This window comes from Euprymna scolopes, chromosome 3, assembly GCF_053919585.1.
Source record: "Euprymna scolopes isolate OS-2025 chromosome 3, ASM5391958v1, whole genome shotgun sequence".
In the NCBI taxonomy this organism is placed as follows: Eukaryota; Metazoa; Mollusca; class Cephalopoda; order Sepiida; family Sepiolidae; genus Euprymna; species Euprymna scolopes.
This window is the reverse complement of record NC_136484.1, coordinates 71,051,522-71,072,301: the sequence shown is the minus strand read 5'-3', so window position 1 is coordinate 71,072,301 and position 20,780 is coordinate 71,051,522. Positions and strand designations below refer to the sequence as shown.

General features: G+C 32.3%; 1 protein-coding gene across 8 annotated transcripts in view; it reads left to right on the top strand.

Moving 5' to 3' along the window:
• Positions 1–20,780, top strand: part of LOC145256092 (armadillo repeat-containing protein 3-like) — a 257,032-nt gene that overhangs the window by 198,891 nt on the left and 37,361 nt on the right. For all 8 annotated transcript variants that reach the window (XM_080114720.1, XM_080114712.1, XM_080114690.1 and 5 more), the window contains 5 exons: positions 4,666–4,779; positions 9,022–9,174; positions 10,527–10,635; positions 15,404–15,580; positions 20,566–20,641. In XM_080114720.1, the coding sequence (XP_079970846.1) occupies positions 4,666–4,779; positions 9,022–9,174; positions 10,527–10,635; positions 15,404–15,580; positions 20,566–20,641 (629 nt within the window). The remainder of the gene's footprint in view (positions 1–4,665; positions 4,780–9,021; positions 9,175–10,526; positions 10,636–15,403; positions 15,581–20,565; positions 20,642–20,780) is intronic.

Here is a 20,780-nt window from a genome sequence, read left to right as displayed (position 1 = left end):
GTCATTTATATTTAGGGTTAAAACCTAATATTAATTTTTTTTATAATCAAGAATGAACAGTTAACACAGAAATTCTACTAACATTGTTTACATTTTTTATGATGCTTTTACCTATGAATTCTTTTTGACCTGTATCCAATTTATTATGCATTTCTTTTGTTTTTTAGTTAAAAAATCTACGTTCATATTATATCTATATAAATAAATCAGTAGACGTATGTGTGTGTGTAAATATCTAACAGGTAAACTCTTAAACTACTGGTCACATAGCACTGAAATTCTCAGGAAATAATATTCATGCACCAAGAGTGGTTTACACCGAATAATATCTTTGCTTACATGCATGTATATCGCATACAGACATCAGCAAATTTACATGGAAAATGTTCATTAAACATTAGCTGACATTTTGGTTTTGTATGTGCATGCGCGTACATTCGTTTTTTTTTCTCAGGCTGGAACGCTTGTTTTTTTTTTATTTCAATTCTAACTGATGACACCAACTCATGTTTTTATGTCTTTGTATAAAAAAATGTAATCATACGTAAATTTTACTCGTCGTTTGAAATTTGTAAATATGAAAATAAACCTATATATCTTTTTCTATGATCTATTTACTTTATTTCATAAGTATTTTTAAGACGGTGGGGGATAACACACGGAATACGGACCATGCTGAAATAATAACGTTATTATTTAGAAAACCATTCTTAATATGGAGAGGGGAAGGTATTATTTAAACTATTCTGTACTTTCATCTAACAATTTATTAAATAAGAAACTGACATGTATTATCTCTATTTTTGTTTAGTATTAGTTAACATTAAGTATCCGTTTCTCAATCCAATTTCATGATTAGTTTATTGCAAAGCAAGTGCTGCCTAATCACTAACTGCACTTTGAAATATCTATTTCTTGAGTAGCATGAGTTTTAAATAAGGTGCTTCTACAGTGTACTAACCATATAAAAAAATACAAACAATTTATAATGAAATCATGTATTTCGAAAAACTGCTGAGTCATTTTCCGGAAGTGACGTAATATTTTGACGACGGTGGGGGGGGGGGGACTAGCACGATTATCTTGCTTTTAAAAATACTCTGGAGGCTGCCAGGGATTACCAAACCTTCTTTTTTAGGTGAGGTTGACGTGTGATGAAGTAGTGCCTGTTCATTCTCCCAAGCATTACTACCATTTTTTCTGTTTATTGAGAGGGGGCCAGTAGATGATTTCGCTGAAATGCTGCATCAGAAGAGATACTACACTTTAATCTTAGCCCAAAAGCCAAGTAAGCGTAATATAGTTTTCTACCAGGCATTACCTCCTTCTTAAAAAATACAAAATGACTGACATATTTTAAGAGGTGAGGAGGGGAATATTGAATAAGTCCCGGAAATCGCTGAAGCAATTTATGATCTCAAAAATACTTTATTTCATATATATTTTTAAAAGAAGTAGGGATATGGAGTCAGGCCCGGAAATGGTTAAAGCAGTTTACGATCTCAAAATTACTTTATTTCACATATATTTTTAACAGTGGGGAGGGGGGATATGGTGTCAGTCCAGGAAATTGCTGAAACAGTTTATGATCTCAAAATTACTTTATTTCATATATATTTGTAAGAGACAGGGGGATATAAAGTCAGTCCCAGAAATGGCCGAGGCTGTTTATGATCTCACATTTCCTTTATTTCATATCTTTTTTAAGAGAGAGAGGTGATATGGAGTCAGTTCCGGAAATGGCTGAAGCAGTTTACGATCTCAAAGTTTCTTTATTTTTTATCTATTTTTAAGAGAGATGGGATGATATGGAATCAGTCCCGGAAATGGTTGTAGAACTGAACGATCTTATATTTACTTTATTTCATATATATTTTTAGACAGGGGGGAGGGAAAACTGACATGCGGAATATGGACTATGCTGAAATAATAACATTATTTAGAAAGCCATTCTTAATATGGGGGTATCTTTTTAACTATTCTGTACTTTCACTTAACAATTTAATAAATAACAGCTGACATATGAAATAAGGACTATGCTGAAATAATAACGCTATAATTTAGAAAGCCATTCTTAATGTAGGGAGAGGAGAGTATTTTTGTTAACTATTCTGTACTTTCACCTAACAATCTATTAAATAAGAAACTGACATACAGAATACGGACTGTGCTGAAATAATATTTGCATATTTATTTGGAAATCTGCTGAGTCCTGTTCTAGAAATTATATAATTTCGCTTAAAATTATTGTTGCGGTGGTATTTGTGGTGAGAAAAGAAACACAGTAATGACGAATGTTCTGTTGAAGCAAACGTTACCTAATCATTAACCAAGATATTTATGTATTTAGTTGGAAATTCTAATGATTCATCTTCCAACAGTGAATTCATTTTTCTTAAAATTATGATGGCTTTGGTGGGAAGAGAAATTAGTTCACATATGCTGTACAATACCTGTCGAAAGTATGTTAATTTGTTTCAGATATATATTTACATTAACTGTCAGAGGGTAAGAAAATTATTTAATATATGTGTTGTACATTATCCGTCCTAGAAATTATAAAATCATTTAATATTCGTGCTGTTAATCACATGTCTTAGGGAAGTTAAAATTATTTCATACATAATTTGTGTAATTCACGTCCTAGGTTAGGTAAAATATTCTTTTGCTCGAGATAGCAAATGATATATAGACATAAAAAAAAATCCCCTCTTCTAAGAATAACAGATATTGTTCAAACTTCATTTTTCTCATTGTTTTGTTATACGGTCCTGAGAAACACCGGATGGGCTTGCTAGTGATTCAATAAGACACCGAGAAATTTGCTATTAAATTACTGATTAAATCCAAATGAAAAGGTTCAATTTTTGTATGAGCAAAAATAATAATTTAGCACTATCCCTTTTTCTTAGTTCTTGTGTAGTTGGTGTAAATATCCTTATGCAAACATATAGTATAAAATGGTTAATTCATATGTTTAGTCAAGTATAGTCGACATCCTGTGAAAAAATAGGTTAATCATTTTTAATAAAGGCTGTGTGATTAAAATATGCTTCATTTTTTTGATAGAGTATAAGGAAAAGTAATAAATTGCATGTTCACTTGCGAAAATATTTTTCATGATTAAACATATAGTTTAAGGGAAATGGAAAAAATATATGTCCACTCATTATTTTTTCTTTTTCATAAATGAACATATAATTTAAGAGAAAGGAATAAACTATATGCTTACCTATGAAATTTAATTTTCATGGGTGAACATATAGTTTACAGGAAATAAACAAATTTGTGTGATCTTGCAATGCTGTTTTGGATATAGTCTAAAGTAACAAGGGAAATAACACTAAGTAATTCAAACTCGCAAGATTTTAGAAAGCCATTCTTAACATGGGGATGTTGGAAAATTTCAAATTCGCTTAAAAATGATTTTCTTTATAAAAATAAAACTACTTGATCAATTTAAAGTAAAGGAATAGACTTTATGTTCCCAATAATTTTTTTTTTCAATATGTGACCAACATTTCAAATAATTACGTCATTAAAATAAAAATATATTTCATATGATAAAATTAAAAAAATATTTAATTTTTAGAAAACGAAGTCAAATGCATATTCAACTGGTTTCATTTTTGGTCTATGTTCACTTATTGCTAATTCCCTTCTTATTTTCTCTAAATAAAAGTTTGACATTGCCTTTGTTAACTATGTTCTTCTGCATTTCAGATGACTATTATGGAAATCTCTAATGCTAATCTACCCACGGATTGAATTCGCCATCACTGACCAAAATATATTGTTATTGAATTACTCTGTTTCATTTTTTAATTAAAAAATGAGCCTACCTTTTTTTTTTATATAGAATCTTCTGATAATTTCTTTACAAGAGAATATTTTCATTTTTATCAAAGTCAAGAAATCATTGTCTCACGCATTTTATCAAACGGGGACTGGTAGATTCATTGTATGTCGACCGGAGCAAAAGTGTTACTTTTGTTGGAAACTTCTCATTTGTGACTAAGAGACTAAGGGAATTTTAAAGGGTATTTCTTCACAGCCATGAAACATCACGTGGGACTATTCTGGCTACATACATTAAACTGTTTATTTTGTTGTTGTTACATCTTGTCATCGTGTTTTCTCTTAATAGTCACGTAAAGACTCCATCTTGTATTATTAATGTTATCAATTTTATTACATAAAAAAAAAAAATCGTCGCAGCTTTCTTTTTTTTAATGTTTTGATTAAAAAAAATATCGCGTCCTAAATTATGAAATGAAAAAAAAAATGAATCTTTTAGTAAAGGAGAGTTGTCTCCCTCTGCATAGTGACAAATTGTAAAACATAGCCAGTAGATAAATAGAAGTCTTTCATTTTTTATAAAAAATCATTGTTATATCCTCAGTCATGAGTGACCATCCTTCTAGGCAGCATTTCCCCCAGTCCACATTAAGCTTAGTCCTGTGTAAAATCATGCTTTTGTAGGTGGACAAACATTTTATTTGCCCCTGGAATCAATTCTAAACCTTTCCATAACTTAAATAGCTTTGATCATCCATAGAAACTAGAATTAAATTAAAACTTTGTAAGGAAAGTTATTCATTCAAGAAATTCTTGTGGATCAATAACCTGCATTTTTATTCTGTTTATTTCCCCTTTTTGTTGTAGCAAAAGCCCCCAAGGAAGAAGAAGCCCCTGTTACTATCTCAGATGCCATTTTTCCGACATTACCTGATGTGAAGTTATGTGCAGCCAATGCCATTGGACGAGCAGCAAGAAACAGTAAGTTTAGTCGATGAATAATTCTTGTGTCTTAGAGAATAAAGGAGGAGGACTGAGAGATATAAAGCCATGACTGGTCAGTCAAAATTACGTGTTAAGTAATAAAGACGGGTATTTTGAAATAGTCAGAAACCAGTCAGGTGGTCATGCATGGGGACTCTGTTTCCAATGGCAACTTGAAAAAGGAAATGATAATTAAGTTTTAGAAATTTATAATGCAATCGATTATTGTTAGGAAGATGGATAAAAAAATAATATTTTAAACATTTTATGGTGTGTAATTAATCTAAGCAGTCAAATCATTAAAAAAAAAATTAAGATGGCAATCAAGATAAAGTCTGTACGGGGAGAATGCAAGTAAAGCCACTACAGAAATCCTGGGAAAGCAATATTCTGCATTATGTATTTTTTGAGATTTCTTTAACATATATATATATATTTATTTATTTATTTTAGGGTTTGATTTAGTTATTTTGTTTTACAGCATATCAATCTTCTCTTTTTATGATTAAGTTCTTAACGTCTTCACATATTAAGTAAATTCTATTTTTTATACAAATTTTTAGAATTTCTTTTTTGTGGACATATATTTAGTAAATAGTCTGTAATTGATATATTCTTTTACTGCTATTCCAAGTTCAGGTGGACCTGGGAGCGCTGACAACTAAAGGATGACTCCTCCACATTCTCCAAAATTGGTGTAGTTTATGACGAGAGCTTAATTAATTAATAGAGTTTGGAAATAGGCGGAAAGAGAAGCTAGAAAGAAATAGGAAAGATATGGAGGCAGTAGGACGGGTGGGGGAAATACCTTACACAAAGACATCAGAGGAAATTTAGTGTCCTACCAAAAACAAATTCTATTTTACCCATAGATGAGAACCTGGCAGATCCTACCACTCCAGATCAGAATAGACCTGGGAGTAATGATAATAAAAGATGACTTCACATTCTCTAAAATTTCAAAATCGGAGTCGGAGCAGTTTAAGTTCATACTCTGGACTGAGTAACGGTTTGAACAATGACATTTGCATATAAAGCTGGAAACGTGTTTTTGTGTATGTTATTAGAAAAGTAAATACATACGTATGAAAACACTACGATAATAAGATGACCAATCATAAGTGAATGGAACAAATAGAAATGAAAACAATACTAACAGTATACAAACGAATAATGACAAATGCTCCTTGCAACCTATTAGGAGAGCAGGGTGCCATCTTGAATAATAATTCTTCAAGCTATCTTTTAGGGCAATAGATTCAGTAATATCTGTGGCCATAAACAAGTTTACCAATATAGCCTAGACTATTCCTCTTCTTAACTATATTAAAAGTTGTTTTTGTTTACTGTTTTGATAAAGTTGAATAAATTGTAGTGAAAATAAGAACAGCATTTAGTTAAGATCATTTATATTTTCACTACAATACATATTTGGACTTTTTTATTAGGAGAAAAATGTAGTATCTGTTCTGATACTGCACCTCATCTTTTGCCCTTGGTTAGGGATGGAGAAATACCTAAAGACTGAGACAATATTTATTTTTGTCTCAATCCAGAGTACCCCGTTTTGGGGAACTAAATTTTCCCCACATTCAAAATCAACCTTGTTTCTAACTCTGTCCTCATGGAAGGGCAAGTAATATATATATATATCTCTTCCCTCGAGTGATTTTCAATTGATTGATCCAAGCTATATATATATAACTTTTTTTTTCTTTTATGGAAATCGTCCCAGACAAGCCATGAAGCCTCTTGATGTAAAGAGCTAACAAGAACAAAAAAATGATTATTGCAAAGACAGAAGATGCCTATTGGTCTTAGTTTTGAAATGACCAAGGTTATAGGTAGGAGGAAAGCAGTCATCAGGAAGAGATTTTCACAAATTTGCAATTCTTGAAAAAATAAAAAAAGCTGTATTACAATGATTTATCAAAAAATAAGTATTGATGAAGACCACTAGACCAATGAGTTAAACGAACTTCATCAAAATAAGCAGGGAATAGATCAGACAATTCTGAATGTTGAATAGTGGGGTGGGCATATTGGGGACAAACAAAACAGAGACTGATAAAAACAACGACGACGACTGTGATGACAATTTTTTTAACACTGATATTATTCTTAGGAGACATATGACTGTGAAGCGATGTGAAATGGACAGTTCTTTTTACACACTGAGGGGGAGATACATTATTTATGGTGGGTTACACATTATTGAGGAGGGGAACACAGTTAACACTTTGGAAGGGTGTTACATATAAATATCCTTTTACAAAGATGACCACAAAAGCACATTACATTTTCAGGTTGAAAGATGACAACGAAAACAAAGGTCTACAAAATACACGATGATGTTTATTCTCCCAGCCGGATGACTGATTATCAGGAATTTAATTGTCTTTCAGAGTTACATTTTCTTGTTTCCCTTTTCTGATCGTTTCCAAAAGGGTTTCAGCTGACTCCGCTGCTGCCTCTCCACTCTGAACTAACTCCCGGACTCGACTCTGACTGAACTGACTCTTTGAATATATTGTAAATTATCTTTCTTTGTGACGTCAGAGACGTGCTCAGACATGTGAGGGTCCTCACGTGGATTCTACATATTGCCCATGTCTCCACACACTTTTGCAACACAAAGAAAATTCCTAAATTGATTTTAATTGTTCTCTGACCTCTAGTTGTATCATTATTTAGTTATTTCTAAACACAATGGATAATTGCTATACATTTGCAGATTGCAATATGTATTCACTTTTAACTTTTGAATACTGGGTTCAATTCTAGCCTTTTCCTTTGATAAATATTATTTTTATCGTAGTATCGTCTTTCTTTAATCACTGGGGTCTGTCTCCTTCCATATATAACATGAAAAACAGATTCCATAATAATATTAATAGAAAAGACCCAGACTAGCAACATCACGGCTGTGTGTGTGTGTGTGTGTCTGTGAGAGAAAAGGAGAGAGAGAGAGAGAGAGAGAGAGAGAGAGAGAGAGAGAGAGAGAGTACAGAGAAATAGAAAGTGTGGAGGCCAATCAAATTACAGATACGTTTTTGCACCTTATTAAGAACCTTTAAATGGGACAGAGATTCATTAACAACATGACAACAATATTTCGTACATGGTTTGATGGTAGATTTGTAAAGATAGACACTAGTCTATGATGTGAGAAAACGTTTAACACATTTATTCAAATGATATATTCCCTTTTAAGAATCATAAGAACTCTTTATAATAAAACGTAAAGTCTTGACCCGATTATCAGGGTTAATAGACAAAATAATACAAAAAAGTTTCAAGTAAAACAGGTTTACTCCACAAAAGATACACAATGAACAGAGTAATTTAGTAATGATTAGGCTGAGCTCGCAAGTCTCATGGGATATCTTTAGTTCTCGTTCTTTTTATAGGAGAAAACAAACCATTTTTAATGAAGTACGATATACGATCTAATAAATAAAGTGAAGTTGACCTAGCTGTAAATCGGTAAATCTATTATACACTAGTTTATCAAAATTCAATTTAAATTTCTTTATTACCTGTTCCTCTATTGTTATTATTTGTTGATAGATGGGCGGAACCCCCGTTCCAACAATAACAATTATAACAACTGCAGAAAAACGATCTCTGAAATATTCAATGTTTATTTGGTTGAAATATTTTATATGGATTGGTCAATTCTATCAAAATACACAGTCTCAATTCGTTGCCTAATATCGGACAACAACCAATTAGAAAGATGTTTGCTGTGGAAGAAGGGCACCTATTTCCATTGATTAGATAAAGAGGAACCCACTAATAGACAATAAGAAACTCAACTTGCCATACGAACTCTTGTCAGTTATAACACTACTGTACATGCTTCTCTTGGGCAAACAAACTCTGATCATAGCCACTGACATCTCACAAATGACTCATAACAAGACGCACAAAAACAATATTAAATCTTACAAACATTTTTAAAACTCTTTTCTTTACTCTTGACTCTTGGTTGGCTACTCTACAGATATAACAAGACTTTTGGTTCGATCCTGTACAACACTTGTAGAATTAAAAAATAGTATTTTACTTTTATAAACAATGAAAGAATTATAGATTATATTAAGGATTGAGACAATACAAACCATTTCAATGCAGACGTTGACATGGACATTGGCAAAGATGTTGACATCAGTTTATCTTGTGTAATAAGGTGCGTTGATTCAAATAATCTTGTAATAATCTTGTTTTTAATTTCAGAGGAAAGTCGAAAGATGCTGCATGAACAAGAGACAGAAAAGATGTTAATAATTTTATTGAGCTATGACAACCCAGCAGTGCAAGCTGCTGCAGCGCTATCTTTGGCTGTAATGTGCGAGAATGTCAGTTGCAGAGTATCAGTTTTGGAGTGGGGTAAGTAGCAGATCCGGTCTCCACTTTTGTCCTTAGCTGGATTCATGAATCTTGAACTCTTTAAGATGTGAATACTTCTCGGTGGTTCTGGATGACTTCATTTGGCAATTCAAATTGTCTTTGTTAATCTTTCACTCATTTATAATAGCATAACAAATCTGGTTAGATACTTTTACTGTATGATAATACCAAATGATGATTTGAAGCGGATTGATTTGTTGTACAGCATTCTGTTAAGTTATTTAATGTCTACTCCATTTATTTTTGCAAAAAGTTTTTATTTGAGGTTTTGAATATTTTCAATCTATTTTGTATATAAATAATTTGTAGATTAATTTCTTTTATATATGTATTTTTTTTTAATAAAAACTCCATAGCCAATAAAATAGTGAATTTGGTTTGGTTTATTAGGTTCAGAGATATTAAATGTTTAGGTATGATTTGATTTGAAGTGATGAACATTTTAGTAATGAAGGAGAGAATGTTTTGAAATTTTTTAGATGAGGATTGGTAATTTGTATGATTTGAACTACTATTCTCATCTTGATTATTACTTTTATAATATTTTAGCCGATGTAACCTCTGGGCTTCTCCGGGTGCAACTTTTTGAATTTGGGAGCCTGTATGGAATTTCGAACTGTTTGTTGTTTTGTTTCATATTAGCCCTTGTATTATTTTAGTTTTGTAAAAGCTTTTTATACTTCAAGTTCTATACATGTAGGTTTATTTTGTGTTGTATGCAGATATTTGGCAAATAAATAATCTCCCAAGTTGTTACGTCACAACCAGATATTAAGATCATATCATAACCAGAAATAATTGTCTACGCTATTGTTTTCTTCATTTAATCTGACAACTTGTTAAAAATATATATTCATCAAAATAATCAGTTTGTTAACCGATCTCGTTTTTGAAATCTGCTGTGACAATAACCTTCCAGATGCAAAAAGAAATATTTAAAAAATGTTCACCATAGTCAAAAATGTGGGTGGAATGTTTTAAACAAAGCTAGAAATAAATGCCGACATTGTTGGATACATAAATAAAAAACAATGTAAATAATGCTAAAAATTCAGACGAAATAAAATGTACTTGTTCATTTCAATTAAAATTATAAGAGTGCTAATCCACACCGGCTTTCACGAGGAATGGCGCACCTTCTTTAAGTGAACTACGAAACTGGATACTCTATCTGACTAGATGAATTCTTGTCCTGGAATCCAGTAAGACTAAGAGAGCAAAAGAAAGATTTATTATAACATATTTAAATGGTGAATTGTTTTATTAAAAATCAAAATATAAAACTTTTTTCATTGCTTGCGATTATGAATTTGATTTTGTTTCCATTCAAGAGGGTTTTCCTGCACTTATCCGCCTGCTACACTCTGACAATGGAGAAACATTGGAAGCTGCAACTTTAGCTCTGCAATATCTGACAACCTCAAATTCTGCAAATTGTCTGTAAGTAAAAGTCTTATTACCAAGCAGGATAATTGCATTACAATTGGAGATAAAATATTAATATTGCATTGATTGCTCTTCTGACAACAGTCTTTTAGTCTTGAGGTGTTGAAATCAAAGTTTTCCTTTTAACTGTCGAAAACCGTTTACTGTTCATGCAAAAAGAAAAAGTTTTTCGTCTCCACCTGGCAACGTTCTCAGCACACACAAAATACGACAATACTTTTCCTCTTTCCATTTCGACGATCGTAGAAAATCCGTCTTTCATTCTTCGCACTGACGCACGAATTAACCGTATGTTCAAGTGACTCTGAGTCAACAAACAATCTTCTCACTAATGAAAGAAATAACCGGCTTTTTATATCGCCAAATTCGACTGTGTTTTAATTTGCATATGTCATCTTTTCACTTCCTGTTGGTTGAGTTTCGAGTTTTAGTGTCGGTGACTTTTTACAATACGTACACACCACCCTTAGACGCTTGTTTCCATGACTGTTCTCACACTCCTCTCTGATCTCATGATCACACAGGCTATATCCCGGTGGTGGTCATCCTTGTCAGGTGCTTCTTTGCAATTGTGGGGCCTCTTCAGAACTGTGGGCTTCCTCAGGAGTACACGCATCTTCTACTCCTGCCTCACAACCATCTTCTGAGTCTGTTTCGTCCTTGGCTATCAGACTTTCCAACCTACTCTCCGAGGATGTTGTGCTGTCAGAATCTTGTTATGGTGAGAGTACACTGTATTGGGGGTGCAGGTCTTTCATGTATTGGGACATCCCATCCTCTAAGACAGACTATGGACTAATCATCTATATTCCTCAACCCTGGCCAAATCTTATGGTACAACGACTCTGGTACTTTCACCCACACATAGTCTCCAATTTGGTATGGACTATGCTCAGGGCCTGCTACTGGAGGCATAACATCGATTCCTTTCACCGTTTCAAAGTTCATAGTGAACAAAATCTCACTCACACACACACAGACAAACTCCTATTATATATATTTTATATTATATATATTATATTATCTCATTTATTAAACTCACTATGTCTGTCTGTCTCCACTTTTTCAAAATTTATCTCCTCTTAGACAGAAGGTTGCAAAACGGTACTAGGCGGCTCAAATAATTGCATTTTTTGTGGGTCATTTTTATGGGTTTTTGTTATATTATGCCAGGGTAACATCGGGTTAACTTGCTGATAGTAGATTAAAGAAATCGACTAATATTATTATAATTATAAAAGTAAAATATAAGATGCTAGCAGTTCTGCCTGGGCTTTGCTCGGGCTATATGTACTGTTCATAACTTTATGTGCATATGTATATATTAAAAAGTGTGAATATGTAAAGTAATGCCTTTCTATATAATAGGCTTCCTTAACTACCATAGAGAAAAGTTGGTAGAGAACGCAGACGTCAAATTATTTTTAAACTTTAACCCCAATTTTGACTCCTTAACAATTATTGCTTTGGACTCAAATCAAATTAAAATGTTTGACCCATGTCCAAGTAACGTACATCTAAAATTTCAAATGTTTAGACCCCAAACTTGATGGAGGAGTTTGGTAGAGTCTGAAAAGGTCAACTCTGTAAACTTTGACCTCTTGCCAGCCAAATTTTCGCCCAAAAACTGATTAAAAGCTTGCTGCATGTCTGAATACCCTTTATGTAAAATTTCAAAAGTTTAGACCGAAAATTGTCTTAATAGTTTGCTACACATCGCAAAGATAAAATCTTTTGAACTTTTACACCTTGGAAGCCAAATTTTCAACAAAAAAACGATTGAAAAGCTTGCCCTATGTCTGAATACCTTTTATGTAAATTTTTTTAAAAACTTTGACCCCAATTATGACCCCTTAACATTTATTATTTTGAGCTCAAATCAAGTTAGTAAGTTAGATCCATGTCCAAATAGCCTATACCTAAAATTTCAAGTATTTAGGCCCAAAATTGGCGGAGGAGTTTGGTAGAGTCTCAAAGGTCAAATCGTTGAACTTTGACCCTTTAACAGCAAAATTTCTGGCCAAAAAAAACGATTAAAAAGATCTTCCCAAATCTCAATACCCTTTATGTCAAATCTCGAGTCTGTAGACTGAAAATTGACAGATTTATTTGGTAGGGAAGTGTACACAGACAAACACACACACAAACTACACAGACATTTTCACTTTTATAGATATACTAGCCTGGAAGCCTGGTGTTACCCGGGTGTTTGGAGGTGTATATTGAGCACAAGAAAAATGGTAGTAGGAAGGCAGGCTCGAACCCGTACCGCAGAGAGGGGAAATGAACGGGGGAAAAACGTGACGTCTTTACTGTTACGACCACTGCCAAACCGGAAGTGATGTAGGTTTAAATTATGGCTAGACAATCGAAAAGAGGGATGATTTTCGAAAATATCGGCGAAAAAACGACCTCTCCCTGTAGAAAAGTCCCCAGTTGAAGGTGAAGAAATTAATGTTTTTAGCCAATTTTTTATATTTGTCGTCTGAAAGGTCGAGCTTCAAAATGATACTAATCTTGTGAAAATCCTTCGCCTCTGTCGAAAGTTTTAGGCAGACATGCAAACATACATACATATATTTGTATATTGATAGCTCAAATTTTCGACACAAACCGATTAAAAAGCTTGCACTTCTCTGAATACCCTTTATGTAAAATTTCAAATTTTTACACCAGAAATTGTCTGAGTAATTTGGTAGAGACCGCAGTGGTCTCTTTTTTTTTTTTTTAACTTTGACTCCTATTATGACACCTTAATATTTATTGTTTTCGGCTCAAATCAAGTTATTAAGTTAAATCCATGTCCAAGGAACCTATATCTTAAATTTTAAGTGTTTAGACCCAAAATTGGAGGAGAAGTTTGGTAGAGTTCTCAAAGATCAAATCGTTGAACTTTGACCCCTTAACAGCCATATTTCTGGCCAAAAACCGATTACAAAGATTTTCCCAAATCTCAGTACCCTGTATATCAAATTTCGAGTCTATAGACTGAAAATTGACAGAGTTATTGTGTAGGGAAATGTACACAGACAGACAGACAGACAGACACTTTCACTTTTATAGATATATGGATAGATTGAACATTGTTATTGTTTTGGTAACTGTTATGTAGAAAAAGGTATGAAGATAGGATGTGTGAAACAAAGAAATGTTTAGTAAAATATTTAACTTAGAACAAAGAGATTCTGGAATTTGACGGTAATGTAGGTTTTCAAACAGCAGACTCAGCATGGAGTTGTTCAACGTGACTAAATCAGGCATCGAAAAGTGTTTAGAAGTCACATGTCAGGTCATAGAAGTAAATGCGAAATAGGATCTGTTAGTTTAGGTAGAAATGGGTTAGTTACAGGACAGAAGTTTAGGGGAGAAATCGAGGAGAGACAGTCCGAACCTGTGGGATAGTTGAGTCCCGAGCGACAGGCCTTTGGGCCTGGGTGCAAGGAGAGTAGTACAGAAAAGTGTCCAGTTTTCCAATATGGAAAACATCCGTCGAATAAAGATTTTTGAAAATACGACCGATGTTATTAGTCGATTCCATGAAAGAATTTTCAGTTTCAGCTTGGCCAATTTACCGAACAAGACAAGGATAAATGAAAATATGGTTTTCTGTTGTCCTGTCCACATTTGTGTTATATGTTGGACTGTATCGTATATCACACACACACACACACACACACACACACACACACACACACACACACACACACACACACACACACACACACACACACACACACACTAGACACAGCGAGAAACAGCAAAAAATACACATTTGATTATATACAATCGATTACATAAACATTGAATATACACTGTTACATCCTCACAACGTAACATACACGTTCTGGCGCCGTAATGTCATACAGAACAGCCTCGACAATATAACATCTTTACTCAATTAAAATAGCTGCTAAGTGGTCAAAATTGAAAGAACTTAGAACTTAGTTGGCGTAAATATCTTACTAATGGCGTCTTTTGCACATGCGTAAATTGACCTCATTGTTAAATTAACTTCATTAAGTAAATCAACTTCATGGTTTGATTTTTTTTCCTTTGTGTCTATCTAGCCCAGCTATGCAAACTGCATAGCTAAACTAGCTAACGTACCTGAGTCTTCCCATCGAAGGTTTCCAATCTGTTACAGAAATATGTTTTTGACAACACTAATCTAGGATTCCTCATTTGTCAGGCATTATTTCTCACATAGCATAAAAGAGCAGGCAAAGTGTTTTCTGTAACTGAGGCGCCCTTGCAAGTGAGAGAATGTAATTTTGCAAAATCGTCTGAATGTTGTTAAAGTCCTAACATTTTACCATATTTTGCTATCATGGAGAAGAGGGAAGTTATCAGTACACATTCTTTTTGTGCTAATGCAATTTTTCCATACAAATTGCTTAGCAAATAATTTGAAATAATTTGAACAAAATAAAAATTGTGTTGTTGAAATGAGCAATGAGAGTTGCTTCGATGGGGCATCGGCATTGAGACCTATGCATACTTTTATTAAGTTGTACTTAGAAAACACGCATGCATATAACGTATTGTTCATTTGCATGCATATAACGTTTGCATGCATATAACGTATTGTTCACATATGCATATAACGTATTGTTTCTTTAACATTGGAAACAATTTGAAGCATGAAATATTTTATCAAAATTATTGGATTTGAAATTAAATTATGAGAAAAGAGTTGATAAACCATAATACTTTTATTTATGTCTTAAAAATCAAATTTTGTTTTCTGTTTCTTTATTTTCAGTGAAGTGTATAAGTTACAAGGAATTGCACCTCTCATTAATGTACTGAGTGACTCCAATGATGGGGCTGTGTCTAATGCTGCGGCTGTGCTTACTAATCTGGCTCATAACGAAGCCATTCGTAAAGAAGTTTGGGAGAAAGGAGTTATCAAAGCTTTGGTTGATGCACTCAAAGCCACGTAAGAATTTTTCTATTTCATAACAACTGTTACTAATTCATAAATTGCCATGCTATAATTATTAATCCATATTAATTATTTGCATGGTATATGTAAATAAATGTGCGTATGCTAGGATGTTTTCATCCTAAATGCTACGCAATTATGCACAATATAGAAAATATGCATAAATAGAACTGGGCGTAATAGTTAAAAGAAACCAAATACCCAATAAGAAACTCTGAAAAATGAATAATTAATTAATGAAAGTTTCGTTTTTCGTACATTTCAAGTCATTCTCATATCTATGGCTGAGTATATTAAGTAGTTCGTTTTAATTTTTAAATATAAAACATCAATATATATATATATATATATATATATATATATATATATATATATATACATTAGTGAAGGGACGATTCCAATATTTTTCCCGATTCCAATACAATTACCGATTCCGATTCTTTATAAATCACTAAATATTTTGCTATAAAGTTGGTATTTTTTCCCGATTACCGTAAAAACATATGTTAACTGTGCATATATTTGCTCAAGCATAAAAACACACTTGTGGGGTTGATCTATAGATTTTAGTTTTGCTGGTTCTTTTAAATCAATAAATATTTATTATTTTATTATTACTACAAGTAGTGGAAGATTTTGTTTTAAACAAAATCAAATAAAAAAGATAATTAAAGGAATCGTTTTTGGCATTGGAAAATATGCACAAATTTGTCCGATTCTGATAATCCAAGAAGTTTCGATTTTTATGTTTCCTGATTCTTATTAATCGTCCTAAAACTAAATATCTCGCATTATATATATATATATATATATATATATATATATATATATATATATATATATATATATATATATATATATATATAATTATTTACTATAATAATTATTAAATATCTACAGACACTAGTGTTTAATCCTTTTGGGAATCATCAATGCAGGATGTCACGATTAATACAAGTCCAGAGATTCGAACCCAGCAACAGCAGTCATGTCTGGCTTCATTAGCAAGTACCCAATCCGTTCAACTACCGTCATTCGTGAGAAATACAGTTGAGATTTAGACATTTATTCTTTTTAAATGCTTTTAATGTCAGTCAGAGTGATCTAATCATTATATAACAATCTGTGCATAAATTGACCGACTTATTTCAACTGAAATTGTTCAACGATGAGAAACAAGTTTCTTAAAGGGGCTGACATAATTATTTACTATAATAATTATTAAGTGCCTACAGACGCTAGGACGGAATCATTAGGGCAGGATTAACACCAGTCGAGAGATTTGAACCCGGCAACAGAAGTCCTGTCTAGCTTCATTAGCAAGGATAATATATATATATATATATATATATATATATATATATATATATATAAGGAGGGGGAGAGAGATGGAGAGAGGGAGAGAGAGAGAGCTAGAAAGAAATTAAGTAATAAATATTCTCAAATTATTCACTTATATTTTATTGTATTAGTAAAGAGAAAAATATATTCTTTGATTACATAAAATTTTATTTTTTTAAATTTCCGTCTGATACATTCCCCAAAAATTCAGACATTTGTTCAGTCGACTTTTAAAATAACACTCAAAAGAAAAATCGGATATACATATTTGAGGATTTAAGCACATATAGATCACTTAGAGGTAGGTCACAAAAATATTGGGCAGAGAGTAATGTAGAGATTTGGGACCATTTTCATTGTCTTCCCCGGAGAGCCTTCTCTATGCATGTTTATTGTCATTAAGTGAAACACGTTGAACTGGTAACGTCTGAATTATATGGAGAAATAATTATTAACATTGACAACAGATTCGTATCTCTTAAACACGTACAACCAAATCAAATGGAATTTGCTAGGCTTGTTAATTTAGCAAGAGTTGGGATTAAGTAATATTATGGTAAATTTCTCTCTATAAAAATAGCGTGCAGTATCAAGCCTCGTCCTCGAGTAAAGTAAAAGAAATAAGATCAGCTATTATGGCAAGAAGTTGACAAATGTGCAACTTTATGCTGATCTGTGATTGAATTTCAAGTACGGGTCAGTTTCATATCGTTATATAATCTATAACAATATTATATATTTATTTGAATACATTAGGGACAATCCAAGTGGGATCATTTCATTTTGGCTATATAAATATTTTTTCTAAAAAAAGAGTTCATTAAATAAATATGTAATCAAATTATTTTATACTAGCGGGGGTACCCGGCGTTGCCCGGTTGTTTGGAGGTGTGTGTGTAAGGGGGGGGTAAAGTAAAGAATAATCGAAGTAATAATCCTGTTTAAATATAAAAATAAAAATAAAAACGATGTTAAACTTCTTTAAAAAATCGGCAAAACCAAAACAAAAACAAAAAAGAAAACAGCGAACAAACGTAAAACTTCTTTAAAAAAGAAATCGAAAAAACAAAAAGCATAAATCAGTGAAAAAAATGATGGACATGTTCGGAAAAACAAAAACAAAAAAACACAGCGAAAAGCGAAAAAAAAATGGCATAAATAACCCTTCAATTCGGTTAACTCCATGGTGCGTTTCACCCAGTCAATTCCAGTTTTTTTAATCAACTACAAAACGAAATAAAGCGAAAAAATAATGGCATAAATAACCCTTCGATTCGGTTAACTCCATGGTGCGTTTCACCCAGTCAATTCCAGTTTTTTTAATCAACTACAAAACGAAATAAAGCGAAAAAATAATGGCATAAATAACCCTTCGATTCGGTTAACTCCATGGTGCGTTTCACCCAGTCAATTCCAGTGTTTTTAATCAACTACAAAACGAAATAAAGCGAAAAAATAATGGCATAAATAACCCTTCGATTCGGTTAACTCCATGGCGCGTTTCACCCAGTAGAATTAAAATTCCATTCCAGTTTTTAAAGCAACTACGAAGTAAAGAAAACCCAAACTGGTGTTCCTTCGTAACTGTCTCTTGTGAACGATCCCGCAACGGTGTTAAGTGGTGGCATCGGAAGGAGGAATTTATTAGAAAGAAAAGATTTTACCATTTCCATTGATCGTAATTGATTTTGGCAGTGAACTCTCAGCAGATAGAATATAGGAATCTACGATTATCGAGGAAGTGGATAGGTAATAGGCCTATAACACACCTCAGATATTGTGATGCAGTTTGTGCGTATCACATTTGCATGAAATGTCTTGATTTTTAATCCTACTAAGGCCAAAATCAGAGGGGGGAAAATGAGTTCATTATATATATATATATATATATATATATATATATATATATATATATATATAGGGCTGAAGATTTTTTTACTTTTAAATGACTGATGTGAAACAATATTTTTCCGTTTCCTCTTAATTCAGCATGTTACATAATAACGCTGCCCTTTCTGGTTCATTTACGTAAAGTAAAAAGAATATTTATTTAACGTCTCCATAAGATTGGTGTTCGATGTACAGTAGACTTTTATTACTAAAATAGACTTCGGATTTGTATGATCTTTGTATAACAATTAATAGCATATGAAAAATTTCAAATTGTAGATTAATAAAAAAAGAATCGAACTAAAAACATTTATCTAAATAAATGTTTTTAGTTCGATTCGATTTTTTTTTTTTTTTTTATTAATCTACAATTCGAAATTTTACCGTTACCATTAACGATTTAATTACCGTGATAATACCCCCCCCCCAAAAAAAAAACTCCAAGACTGGGAAGTATTGAGTATCTGCGCTTTATATAAATTTAAAGAACCGTTTTTAATGGGTTTTAGTATTTTTGTTGTTTTTGTTCTTGTTTTCATTACGAATGCTTCCTGATTCTGTTCTTAAAGTGTTGTCAGAATTTACAGAACACATAAACGTCATCCCTCTATCTCTCTAAATAATTGGGTAGTTATTTAACTGAAATGAAAATATTCAAGAAAACATATACTCCTCAATGTGGAATACGTTTAAGGCCGGTGCAAAAGATTTTGCCGATTTATAGAAAGGGCATTTTTAACCATTGTAATTTATTTCATGCATATAGTTATTACTTGAACATATCACTATGATTAATTTATAACTTTTTCTTTCAGATTATTAAAGCATCATTCATATTTTCTCTAAGAAATCATGATAATGCTTGTCCCCACACAGCACTGTTAACCAAATATCTCATAGAAAAATGGGTTGGGAAATTTTGTCCAATTCATGGTCATTAATTTTATGCATATTGTTATTACTTAAACATTATCACCATAATTAATTTATAATTTTTTCTTTTAGATTATTAAAGCATTATTCATATTTTCTGTACAATATTTTCACCCATGTTGATCTGAAAATGATCTTTTTTAGTCAACAGAAAGGGAGTCATCTTCCATTATGATAATACTCATCCTCACACAGCACTTTTGACCAAAGATCTCCTAGGAGAATTGGGTTGGGAAGTCTTGCTCCATCTAGCATATTCTCCTGACCTAGCTCCCTCAGACTATCACTTATTTAGACGATTACAGAACCATTTAGATGAACTTAGGTTGACACCATGAGGAGACATTGTACATGAGTTGGATTTATATTTCACATCAAAACTTTAATAATTTTACGAGCGTAGCCTTTGACAAATGGAGTCAAAGCAAAGGTCGCTATTGTTATGTACAAGATAAAAAAAACACACACACACACGCACACAGTTTTTCATTTACAAGATGGAATTTTAAATCGGCAAAAATGAGTTCTTTTTTTATGAACCAAACTATGAAAAAGAAACGTCCAATCAATAATGGAGGTTGAGAAGTCAAAATAATAATTTGAAGAAAGTACATTTAATTCCTTTTTCTGTTTGTTTTCATATGAAGTTATTAAATACTAATCTGACAACAATAAAAAAAACTATCAAATCTCGTGCCAAAGTTATTTTCATAAATTATTTTTCAGATGATGTGGATTATGCAATGTGAATGCAATTGACTTCATTCATTTTGTATATTTGTTATAAATATTTTGCCATTTTTTGTTCGTTGCAGGAAAAATGAAACGATACAGAGTAATGTTTCGTTGGCAGTGGCAAATTATGTCTGCAATCCAGAATCTCGGTCAACAGTTCGTATGAATTGATTGTTTTTTATTTATCATTAAAGTTAATGATGAGATGTTGAAAAATATTAACAAAAATAGTCAGTAAAAAAATATCAATCAATTAATTGATAATTTATTTATTTAATATTGTTAGTTTAAAAGA